The 12,063-nt window shown below is 41.8% G+C and overlaps 1 protein-coding gene across 1 annotated transcript; it reads right to left on the minus strand.

Annotated features, from left to right (window-relative positions):
- Positions 1-1,139: 1,139 nt before the first annotated feature.
- On the minus strand, positions 1,140-10,039 carry LOC119340294 (ABC transporter G family member 41-like). The gene is made up of 21 exons (XM_037612185.1): positions 9,878-10,039; positions 9,706-9,791; positions 9,378-9,622; positions 8,936-9,012; positions 8,711-8,764; positions 8,539-8,629; positions 7,630-7,931; positions 7,116-7,397; positions 6,527-6,840; positions 5,999-6,159; positions 5,763-5,866; positions 5,531-5,684; positions 5,012-5,085; positions 4,575-4,907; positions 4,073-4,363; positions 3,264-3,347; positions 2,737-2,870; positions 2,250-2,483; positions 1,861-2,032; positions 1,519-1,773; positions 1,140-1,409 (listed from the first exon to the last, which is right to left on the minus strand). The coding sequence occupies exons 1-21, from the start codon at positions 10,007-10,009 to the stop codon at positions 1,140-1,142; spliced, it is 3,849 nt and encodes a 1,282-aa protein (XP_037468082.1). The 5' UTR covers positions 10,010-10,039.
- Positions 10,040-12,063: the final 2,024 nt, after the last annotated feature.

Here is a 12,063-nt window from a genome sequence, read left to right on the forward strand (position 1 = left end):
TTCCTCAAAAATATAGAAATATGATAGTTTTTTGTGAGGCACCTTCTGCAAGTTGAGTGAAATACGTATGCATGGTTTATCTTTTGAGATCGATGAGCTTGGCTAAAGCTTTTTGTCGCCCTTTCCTCCATTTGCTTATTTTTCTCTTTTCTTTCCTCTATATTGCTTCTTCTCTCACAAAATTCCTTAATAAAACTAGGATAAATATTAAAACCTTAGCACAAACTTTCACAAGTTTGAACTAGGCCATCTACGATTTTGGACATCTTGAAATTGATGGATGAGCTTCGGGAGATGGGAACACCAACATTCATCGATTGAGCATTTCCATTGTGATCAAACAAGCTTAATTATTATGGAAATTCTAGTCACAAGTTTCACCTACTTCGTGGCTTCTTCATCCCATTGTGTGCTCTCTTCCCATCAAGCTTTGGAGACGCCGCCGTCGGTTTTGTGTACCATAATGTGTTCTCTTATGAGCTTTTGACGGTATGCCCCGACCATATCTTCACGTGCGGCTAGTACATTGCTGGTGTCGCATTCCACATGCACTCACACAAGGCACCAAAAAATTAAAAATGTCGATCTCGCCCAAGGATATGCATGATGATCGTTTATTGAACAAAAAAAAGGTTTATTTCACAAAATTGAAAAGCTCCCGGGATGTACGGAAAAGTAAGCCCTCAAACGGGTCATGGTCGGAAGCCTGGCCGAGCCGCCTTTGAAGTTATTAGGCAAGATTCGGCTGTTCAATTACGATTGTGTTTTATTATTTAAAATAACTTCAGGAATTGATTTTGGCTCACAACTACTCCAAATCAATTTCAAAAAGTTCCAAGGAAAAATACAATAAATTGAAATACTTATATAAAGCCTAAGAGAATTATTTCCAAACCACACTAAATTTTTCAAAATAATTCCCTAAGTAATTCTTTAAATATTTTCAAATACCCAAATAATAATTATTTGGAAACTCATGTTATTCCCTCTCTGTTGGAAAATTCAAACAGGCTCTCAAAAGTAACAAGGTCAAAGCAAATCAATCCATTCTATTTAATTGGTTAACATTTCAAAAAATTAATTTTGTTGGGGGGGGGGGTGTTGCAGCTACTATTTTCCTACTTCAAATACATGTGTGTTTATCGCCTTTGGAAATTGAGCTTTGAGATGTTGTAACTGAAGAGGACAGCAAAAACTATGGGGAACGCCGCCAGAACCACGGCTGCCAGTGGCAGCAGATCGCGTTGAAAACCATAGTAGTCCTTCACGAATGTTGCGACGGATTTGGTCTCTCCAAACACGACTATCATCCTGTCGTTGTAATCCCCGAACTGTGTGGTGAAGAAGATATTGAGCGACCATGACATTGGGGAGACGTAGTAGAGCCATATCCACCATTTCGGTATTTGCTGCCATATGTTCATGAATCCTTTGTAAGCACCATCCTTTTTTATCTCTAATGGTAATCATATATGTATAAATGTGTGTGTATATATATATTGAGATGGCTTCACTTACCGGAGCAGGCACGAGGAAGCCGGAGATGAGGTTTTGCAGGCCGTGGCACACAGATGTAAGTATGAATGCAAGTTGGATGTTAGGGGTGAGCGACACAATCATCATTCCCAAGTAGACGAAGTAGAGCAGCGTGCACGACATGGTGTACATGAACCAGAAGAATTTCGCTGCTGTCCACGCGTACCCGATCATCGGATATGCTATCAACATGAACATCACTACTTGAACCAGCACATAAGGTATCTCCATGGCAACCTAAATCCAAAGAGGTATAAGTCAATGTCTGCACATATATAGCAGTAGCATAATCTATCTGAAAAATCTTCACGTGATGAATAGGACCTGTGCAAAAGAGTAGGCCCAAGGAGAGTACATCCCTGCAAACCTCTCCCTGTAAACAACGGAGCGCTCGATGGAGACAAATGGCATCACTGCCTGACAAATGTTGGTGCCGGTGAACAGAGTGATTCCATACATGCACCCCAATATGGTGAAGAGGCCTCGCTGGTCGTTTCTACCCTCAAACAAAATAAGCAGCAGCTTTAATCATATATTGCCACATACATGTCCATAATAGATATATGCATAATTAAGCTTGTCTCTGGAAGCAGTGTTTGTCATATTGACGAAAATCGAAGAAATAAACAAAACAAGCAGCAGCATGATTTAAGATTTATGCATAATTTTTTGCAGAAAAAAGATATATGCATAATTAAGAGATGACTACATACATGTGGTTGATGTTGCCTCGCTGCCAAAACAATGCGCCGAAGAAAATGCAGAAGCCTAACATGGACGCCAGTCGCACCAGGTTGTAGGAAGGGCTTCTCCAATACGACAAGTACTGCTTCCAGAGACATGCTTTGAATTGCTCCCGAAACTTCTGTGGAAATTTTGTCGCGAAATGGAGGTCACTCGTGCCTGGAACTGGTACGCTCAAGCGCTTTACCAACATGTCTTTGTCCCTTTGAGCACCAAATTTACATCTTGGTTAGCACAAATATTACGTTAGGATTAGTTTAAAGGCTGAATGAGATCTCTGTTAAGCATGGTATGTGACCCATGCTTATGTTCTGTTCTGATCAAAATTGTTTTGTTTTTCTTAGATATTGTGGAAGGTTCTGAGACGCAATTTTAATATGCATAATCTATCGTGTAGTGATTATAATTCAGATGTTAAGGCACTATTGCTAACTGAGCCGGCCCGTTGAAACTTACTTGCACATTGACGATGCCCTATACATTTGTACAAAATCTACTCCCACTTGAGCTTCCATAGATGTAGAAGTAACTTCTAGCATCCATGTTGATGGGTTGTAGTTGTCCTTGATCCTAGGTATCCCATGTATTGCCTAGAAGAATAAAAAAATCACCAGTTTGTAGCAAAACAATTGGGGAGAAAAGTCAGGCGGTGGACTGGTGGTGAACTACGTATAGCCTTCTCTGATCAAAATAGACTACAACTGTGATTATATAGCTCATCCCCTTCAGTGGTACGTAGAATGCGAATCACGAGGCTAAATATGGGTTCACAATAATACATAACTTCATGAATTTTCGGTGCAAAAAACATAAATTTTGAAAATAGAGAAAAATATGAAAACCAAATCTTGTTACGTTTGTTTAATGTAAATGGTATGTTTAATTAAACTGGTGTCATATACAAGTGGATGATATACAATTACAAAGCATACATGCATTTGTTCAGTCCTTTAATGCAAGGATGAGTTAAAATTCCTAATTACCTGGAAATATTGGATGACCTCACAAGAATGGTGTCCAACTGGCCCATCATAGATCAACTCTCCACCTCTTCTCATGAGCATCAACTATATTTATATAACAACATAATTAGTAAATATGGTACTTCACTTCCAAATGAATTATTTTGGTTGAGGAATATCTGATTAATAATGTATGAAAAATTATATTGAACTAGGGTTTACAGTTTAGTTGAATACTTATTAATGAACTTGAATACTTATTAATGAAAATCTATGCAGCTGTTGCCATATGCATCTACTTAAGTTGCACTGCTAAACCCAACCAAGTGTTGTAGATATTTTTCTCTATTCTCCAACTAATCTGGGAATTTCCTACCCCATGAAACGAATATGTCAGCACATTTTAACACCATCTTTGTTAATGATACAACAGAACAGAGGTTCCATGCCAATCATAGTGAAAATTCAGAAAATTACATTGTTAACTTCTTGAAAAATTAGTTGAGGCAGACTCTATCTTGGACTTAATTTGGGTTCTTCCATTTCTGGTGGATAAAGTGATGATTCTCTATCTGAGGTAGCATGCAATTTGTTCCATTTCTGATGGTTAATTGTATGACCTGGCTTCAAAATTTCAGGATATGGTAGCAGCATTTTAATTCATTTTTATCAAATCAAAACTTTTTTTGACATACTTATCCAATATAATAAATCTGCAAATCTATATTAGATTTTTACACCTTAAAATTTATTACTTAATACACTATGTCTTGGTGCCTAGAGAGAGTCATGGAGAAGGTCAGAAGGCTATATATATGTCAAGTAATTACCTCATCAAATGCCTCAAATATATCGATACTTGGTTGGTGAATGGTGCACACGACTGTTCGACCCGTGTCTGCAACATTCTTGACTGCACGCATGACAATAGCAGCTGCCCTTGCATCCAAGCCTGATGTTGGCTCATCCATGAATATGATTGAAGGGTTAGACACAAGCTCGACTGCTATAGTGAGCCGTTTACGTTGCTCTGTCGACAATCCATTTACCCCTGGTATTCCAACCAAAGAATCTCTTATTTCATCCAACTCAATTTTTTCAAGAACTTCATTGACAAATTCCTGCAAGGGTAAGGAATACAGATGAGCTCAGAGTTTCACATCTCAGCTGCTAGTATGCAAACCATGTACACTATTCCTCTGTCCCAAATTATAAGAAGTTTTGCTAGGCTACCAAAATGTCTTATAATTTGGGATGGAGGTAGTACGTTCTATCCATATATACTTGCATTTTTGTAGATTATGTTTCGTTGCAGAATCAAATATAACTCACATTTCTTGCTTTTGAATCAGTTTCTGGTGGAAGGCGCAACCAAGCGGAATATGCAACTGATTCACCTACTGTGATTTGTGGGGAATGAACATCAGTCTGTTCACAGTAGCCTGATATCCTAGCAAAAGTTTCCTGAATTTTAGGATAACCCCCTATTCTTATTTCCCCTTCAATAACACCTCCTGTTTTCCTTCCAGCAAGAACATCAAGGAGTGTTGTTTTCCCCGCTCCAGTAACCCCCATGAGTGCCAATAGAACCCCCGGCTGAAATGCTCCTGTGATATTATGGAGTAGTTGCAGTTTTCTTTCCATGAAACCATGCTCCCTCATTTCCTGCAATGAGGAAATACTTAGTTATTGTTTATCAGCCCTTGCTATGGCTATAATTAAGCTCTCTAGTCATGTGTTCATAGATGTTCGAGCTACATGAGTATTACCGCGGGGGTGTCTACGTAGTAGTTGACATCTTGGAAAGATATTGCAAGGGGTGTGAAAGACAATACCATCCTCCCTGCACAAGATTTAATATTGATAAGTCAAATCTTGATTATATTCCATCAATACTATGAGTTGTGCTTAGTTGCATCGTTTAAAATTCAACTAACCAATGGTATTGGGTATCAATGAAGTTTCTGCATGTAACTTAGGCCTCACATTTTCGGCATCCTTATCTTGGTTTCTTCCACCAAGTGCGGTAATCTTATTGCAAGAGATAATAGCACGAGAAGATGCTGGAACCGAGAGGCTACGAGAAGATTAGAAAAGATGGCATATCTAACAAGAGCAAACAACATGTTCTTCTAAATTGAATTTTTTTTCTTCCATTTCTGATGTTATGTTTTCTCCAGAATATGCTTGGCTAAGTTTACATTCATGTTATACTGCTAGAAAGAAAGTAAAGTATTTGACTTATTTAGCTAATTAGCTTAATGAAATTTAAGCCATGTCACACTTACGGTTTTTAACGGTCAAGCCAATGGCAAAGCCTACATTGAACAACAAAGTAAACCCAATCAATGCTCCAACTGAGATCCAGTAGAAGTAGCTGGAGAAGTCTAGACCTTGATCCATTAGTATCCTCCTTCCGAGTGTTACGCCAGATATAGTGATCTATCAACAAAGGAACTTTAGTATCGTTTAGGATTGCATTTTTTACAAATAACTCATTGTTGGTATGCCAAAGTGTACCTCTGACCATCTGGGTGCCAAAAACTCATTTCCAGTCAAGCCTATCTCCGCGTAAGACAATGGAGATACCCAAAATACCCATTTTAGCCCATTAGGCAGAAATGCTGTAGCAATATGGGACTGAAATTGTTAGCGGCGCTTGTTTAATACTAGTTGAGTACGACACACGTTTGCAAGAAATTAGGACACATCACTTATTAGCAATATGAAGCTTCGAAAATAAGGGAGTGTCTTACAGCGAGGAATTAAGAAACCCCCAAATAAAAGGGTGAATAGAAATGCCAGAGTACCACCAACAGAACCAGCCACCATTGTTTGACAGTATGTGGCAACACAATGGAACATTGATAATGTTACTGTGTGCATCAGGAAGAGGATGAGGAGCTGATAGAAAAACCTGAACATAAGAATCGTGGGTCTTAACACAAAGTCAGAATTGCATCTGAAACCTAGGTTTTGTGGAAATAATCAAGTCCCAATAATCAAAGAGAAGCAAAGATAGTGTTAGGTAAGTAAATTTTATTTTTGATTTCAGAACACGCAGATCACTGCAAAACCAATATAAAGAATGATTTATACTTTTACTCGGAATGGGACAAAGCAAGTTTTTTTTCACTTGGTGATTATACTCCACATCTGAATTACTCGGAATGGGACAATGGTGATATATAATTCCTGAATGATGATAGGAAATGTTGTTGTAATTGAATTAGTGCTTCTTTACCACCAGCTAATTAGTTTCTACAACAGAATTATGACTTTACCTGGATGCTTCTGGGGTATAGCCAATCAAGTAGTAGGATATCGATGTCAAAGCTACCGATCCAACTAAAGAGAATGGAATCTTTAGGATAAAAGATGGTATTGCATAAGCCCATGCAGGATAGAAGTAGTTGTCTCTATGTTTGTAGAAGACCGGCAGTCTTTCGATTGCCATGGCCAGGTCAGGGAATCCATTCACTATCAGCAGCAGGAGTGCATAGAAGAGTGAACCCATATAATAGTTAGCATGAGTTCTGTCAACACCCATACGTGTCCGCAGAAATACCGTCCCAGTAATAAGACCAAATAGCCCAAGCTGCAGCGAAAACATGTAGTACGCTAGTTAACACACAGGAACTTTATCACACCACCTTGCTTGTAGTTTCTGCTATATTTCTATCTGTAACTAATACTAAGCATAAAGCGTGTAATTTGAGGATTGTGCATACAGACTAGAACTTGATTTACACTCATAAACACCTAGCATGTGACATTCGTGATAGCGCTGTGAAACAACTAAACTAGCTAGCCACAAACCTCCATGCATCAATCACGATTTTTTTTTGTAAACGATAGCTTCGACTTGCTTACCTGGGCGGCTTTTGTTATGTGGATGAAGGCATTCCTCTTCATAAGAAGTAGCTCGCGTGCAAAACATGCCTTGAGGAGATCCCACTTGGATAATGAGTAGATACTGAAGGACAGGGCATTTTTATGTCCTTTTGATTTGTCATACGGCTTTGAAAGCTCCTCGGCAAGATTCCGACCACTTTGAGATGCTTTGAACTTATCACAGAATTGGTCAACTGTAACAAAATTATATCTTTCTTCAGTGTGGCTCCAGTACTGTTGTTGATCTTTTCTTGACAAGACCTATGTATACATAAGTTTTGAAGAGTGGAAGTTTATGATGGTAAGAAAAGGTACAAATAAGCAAGGCAAACTCAGGTTATCATAATCTATACCCAATTACTTCATATTAACAATGTCTACTTTCATTAAACTGTAGTTGTAACTCTTACAGTTGAAACTTGAAACATGTCTGTACAAGAGAATTGTAATATAAGAAAAATCAGAGTATGTAAATTAGTATTTTGCTAAATACCTCTTGAAGGAAGTCGGCGCTTCCTTTTCTTTCGGGACACTTAAAGCCACATGATTCAAAGAAACTCATAATGCAGTTCTTAGGGCCATGGTATACGATTTGTCCTTCAGCCATCAAGATAATATCGTCAAAAAGGTCGTAGGTCTCTGGTGCTGGTTGAAGGAGTGAGACGAGTATGGTAAACTCTGATATATGAGCTAGTTGTTGGAGGCAAGAAACAACTTGGAAGGTGGTAGAACTGTCCAGCCCAGTTGATATTTCATCCATGAAGAGCACTTTTGATGGTCCTACTATCATCTCTCCTGCTTGGAAGATATTTTTTACAAGTGAAAAAAAATAAGCATTCAGTATTGAATTAATTGATTTTATTTATCCTATACACACCAACAAAGTACGGATTAAACTGGATATATCACATTACTAGCTACTTTCTCCGTTCCTAAATATTTGTCTTTCTAGACATTTCAAATGGACTACAATATACGGATGTACGTAGACATATTTTAGAGTGTAGATTCACTCAGTTTGCTTCGTATGTAGTCACTTGTTGAAATCTTTAGAAAGACAAATATTTGGGAACGGAGAGAGTACATTCTAAAACAGTGGAGAAAATCGTACTAAGTTGATTCATCTATCAGAATGGCTTGCGCGCTTTCATCACAACAGAAATTTGTGGTTTGTTGTGACAAGACTTTCATATCGGCTCATGGTAATAACCAAGTACAGGAAATATTGACGAAATCAATTAGCCACCAAAAATGAGGTGTGTACCTTCCAATATGCACTTACTGAATTTTAGTGAATGAATTGCGCAGTTATTTACTTATTTATCTTGCAAAAATATTATTTACAAGATTATATAGCTGAGATGATAAAACCATCCTGAAAATGTCATATGTCTGAATTCACCTGTGGTTAGTCTTTTCTTCTCACCGCCAGAAATACCTCTTCTCATGGCATCTCCGACTAGTACATCAGCACATGTGTCAAGTCCCATTATCTGTGAGGCGAGAATAGATTATGCATAGGCAAAACATTGTACTCCGGAACATGTGTGTATTCTTCTTTGAACATTATTTACCTTCATAATGTAGTCTGTTTGCATGCTTCTTTCCAAACCTTCCACACATATTGCCTATAAAAAAGTGCATACCAGTTGTAACTGTATATTTGGTTATATGATTTTTTTTCTTAGAATCAATAGGAAAGAATCCCACTGAAAAATAATGTTAGCACTTGGCAAAAAGGTTGGCGTTTCCAGTTTTGATTCAATATTATCGGAGAAAGGGTTTCCATCAGCACACACCTTCATGTAAGTATCTATGTCGGGGTCAGGGGTGATCCCGGCCTCCTTCTCCCTTCTAATGACCTCCTTCATGATTTCTATTTTGTACAAGAAAGGCTTTCAATCAGCACACACCTTCATGTAAGTGTCTATGTTCATTTGATAGAATGAGTAAATGATATTTCATTCATGTCAATGTCCTCATGACTTTTGGGCATTTGGTTCGATTACTAGTTAGCAGCCTGATGTCCCACCAAAACTCTATGTCAACCAGGTCCCAAAACAAAACAAAAAATGGTCAGTTATTATATTTCAGAAAATCAAGGTCCTTATGACTTTTGGGCATTACCTTTTCGAAAAAAAAAATGACTTTTGGGCATTTGCTTCGATTTGTTAGTAGGCCTGATGTCCCACCAAAATTTCTATTTTAACCAGGTCCCAAAAGAAAACAAAAAATGGTTACCTGCTCTGCTGCCAACGCCCTGAAATCTCGCAGAGAAGTCGAGCGTCTCCCTGACGGTCATCTCAGGGACATGAAGATCATACTGGCCAATGTAAGCTGCCGTCTTCTCTCGAACAAAATCTTGCAGCTTGACACCATTGTATTCAATTCTTCCTGACACCTTGAGATTTCTGTTGAGCTTTCCAGCAAGTGCCAGCAAGAGGGTGGTTTTGCCACAGCCCGGGGGTCCAAGGAGAAGGGTCATCCTGCATGCGTTGCACAAACACAGATTGGATTTGCATCCATCATTTGCATATATATTCAATTACTGATGATGAACCGTAATTACCTGGAAGGTTGTAGGACGCCGGTCACATCTTTGAGCATGTGGGTCCTTTCTTGGCCACGGTTGAGCCCCAGCATGGTGGTGAGCAGCTGCATGCGGATCGCAATGGCGGCATTTGAGCGAACAGGTGGCGAGTGGCAGTATGAAAGAGTGGAGAAGAGAAGGAATCACGTACAGAGAGGCAGGAGACGGCGGAGTTGAGGAGCGTGGGGAGCGGCTTGCCGCGGACGAGCTGGCACTCGGCCTCCACGCGCACGCCCCGCCACCGCACCTCCACCGTCGGCTGCCGCACGCCCACCCTGTCCATCCTGCGGCGCTGGCGCCGCAGCAGCCGGAGGTTGTCGCCGTGGACGTCGTCGGCGACTAGGGCGTGCACCAGCCCCCGCCGGCCGGCCGCCCCCAGCGGCCGCACCGGCTCCGAATGGAGAGGGAGCGCCTCCTCTTCCTCCGAACCATCATCTATAACCTCGTGTTGCTCCTCGCCTATCATCTCCACCTCGCTCATCGCCTCCTAGCTAGTCCTAAGCTCAGTTTCCTCCCTCCCTCCCACCATTGCACAATTGTTGTACTATTAATAGTTGGTTTGATGAACCAGTCTCAGTCTGACTCTGAACGTACGCAAGCGGGTGCTAACGACGTTGATACTTTGAAATTGACCTACGTATCATGTGCTTGCTTGTCAAAAACTAAGTTAAAATCACGGTCCATGGCAGCTAGCGACCAGCTACTCAGCTTGACTGACTGAGTGAGTAGTAGAAGAAGAACTCATTCCAGGCTGGCGGACAGGGCAAGTGTTCATATGGACGGATGAATATGAAATTAGGAAACTCTAGCTAGAGTCACGTGCGTGGAGTAATTGACAAAAAGAACTATCACATTTCACGTATCCGTCCCACAGAACTATCACATTTTGAAAACTGACCAAAAACTTCAGATTAGTGCTAATTTCATGACAAAAAACTACCACTTTTGAAAAATGACCGGTTTAGATGATTTAAACGTGTTTATGACAGGCGGAGCCCACTCGTCAGGGCTGACGTGGCGGCAAAGTCAACTCCGTTTATTTTGACCGTCAAGTTGACCGATGAGGCCCACGCGTCAGCATCACCTTTTTCTTCCTCCTCTCTCTCTATGTGACATTTCCACAAACACTACATGTGCACACATGGGGACGAGCTGCACATGTGCCCACGCACGGCCACCGGCTGCAGCCGCGGCCATATGCGACAAGTAGCAGCAGAGGCCAATACGGCCATGAGAAGCAGCTTGCCCTGCCGCCCCCACTACTGCTGCTCCCCGGCGGCCACTTCTGCCACGCACGGCCACGAGAAGCCGAGACTGGCGTCGTGCCCGCCGGCGAGGGAGCAGGGCAGGAGGAACCAGGCGAGGACGCGGAAGGAGTGGCTGAGCTGCGCGGTGTAGTCGGCGCGCACCTCATCTGAGTCGTGGCGGAGACAGTCTATGCAGAACAGGCGGCGGAGGCCGACCCGGAGCAGCGAGTAGAGGGAGAGAAAGGCGAGCGTGGCGGCGAGGGTGAGGGACACCTGCACCTTCCCGTCCAGGGGCCGCGGCGGCGCGGAGGCCTAGAGGGCGAGGGTGACCGCCGAGGGCACGGCGACTGCGAGGAGGAAGAAGACCGCCCAGGAGCCCGCGGAGCGCAGCCCGTCGGTGTGGTCGATGCACATCCAGTGCAGGCAAGCTCGGAAGCTGCGGAGCTCGTCCCCGCGTTCGACGCGGTCCGGGTGTACTGCGCCGCCGAGCTGGAAAGACATCCTGGAGCAGGCGAGCGTCGTTAGCGCGGCAGCCGTCCCGACAGGTGGGCCAGCTCTGTCAGAAAGGGATTTAAACCGGTTAAATCGGTCTTCAACTCGACCTGGTAGTTTTTTGTCACGAAATTAGCATTAATCTGGAGTTTTTGGTTGTTTTCAAAATGTGGTAGTTCTGTAGGACGGATACGTAAAATGTGGTAGTTTTTTCTCAATTACTCCACGTGCGTGCATGCTTCCGTTCTCGAGTCTCTTGGAATATTGTTAGCCCCCCGGAGTTCATACGTGGTATGTACAGAGAATGTAGACTTGACTTCAAGTCGGCCATCCACTTGGTTTTGAATGGGGACTGCCTATGTATCCGCTGATACCATGTATCTGTAAACCCGCAATAAAACCCGCCTTGTGTGCAAGCTGCGGCCTCAGTTTTGTCGTTGAGTTGAGTTGTTTGATTTTTTTTTGTTGAGACAACCACGCGAAACTTTATTAACCCGTCACAATGTTTACAGATCTCCTGGATGACCTAACAAACATGGCGGCCTAACCCAAGAGTAAGAGAATGTTTCGCTAGGTTGTGAGCTTCAAAATTTGAGCT

The sequence above is a fragment of the Triticum dicoccoides genome, chromosome 7B (assembly GCF_002162155.2).
Source record: "Triticum dicoccoides isolate Atlit2015 ecotype Zavitan chromosome 7B, WEW_v2.0, whole genome shotgun sequence".
Lineage (NCBI taxonomy): Eukaryota > Viridiplantae > Streptophyta > Magnoliopsida > Poales > Poaceae > Triticum > Triticum dicoccoides.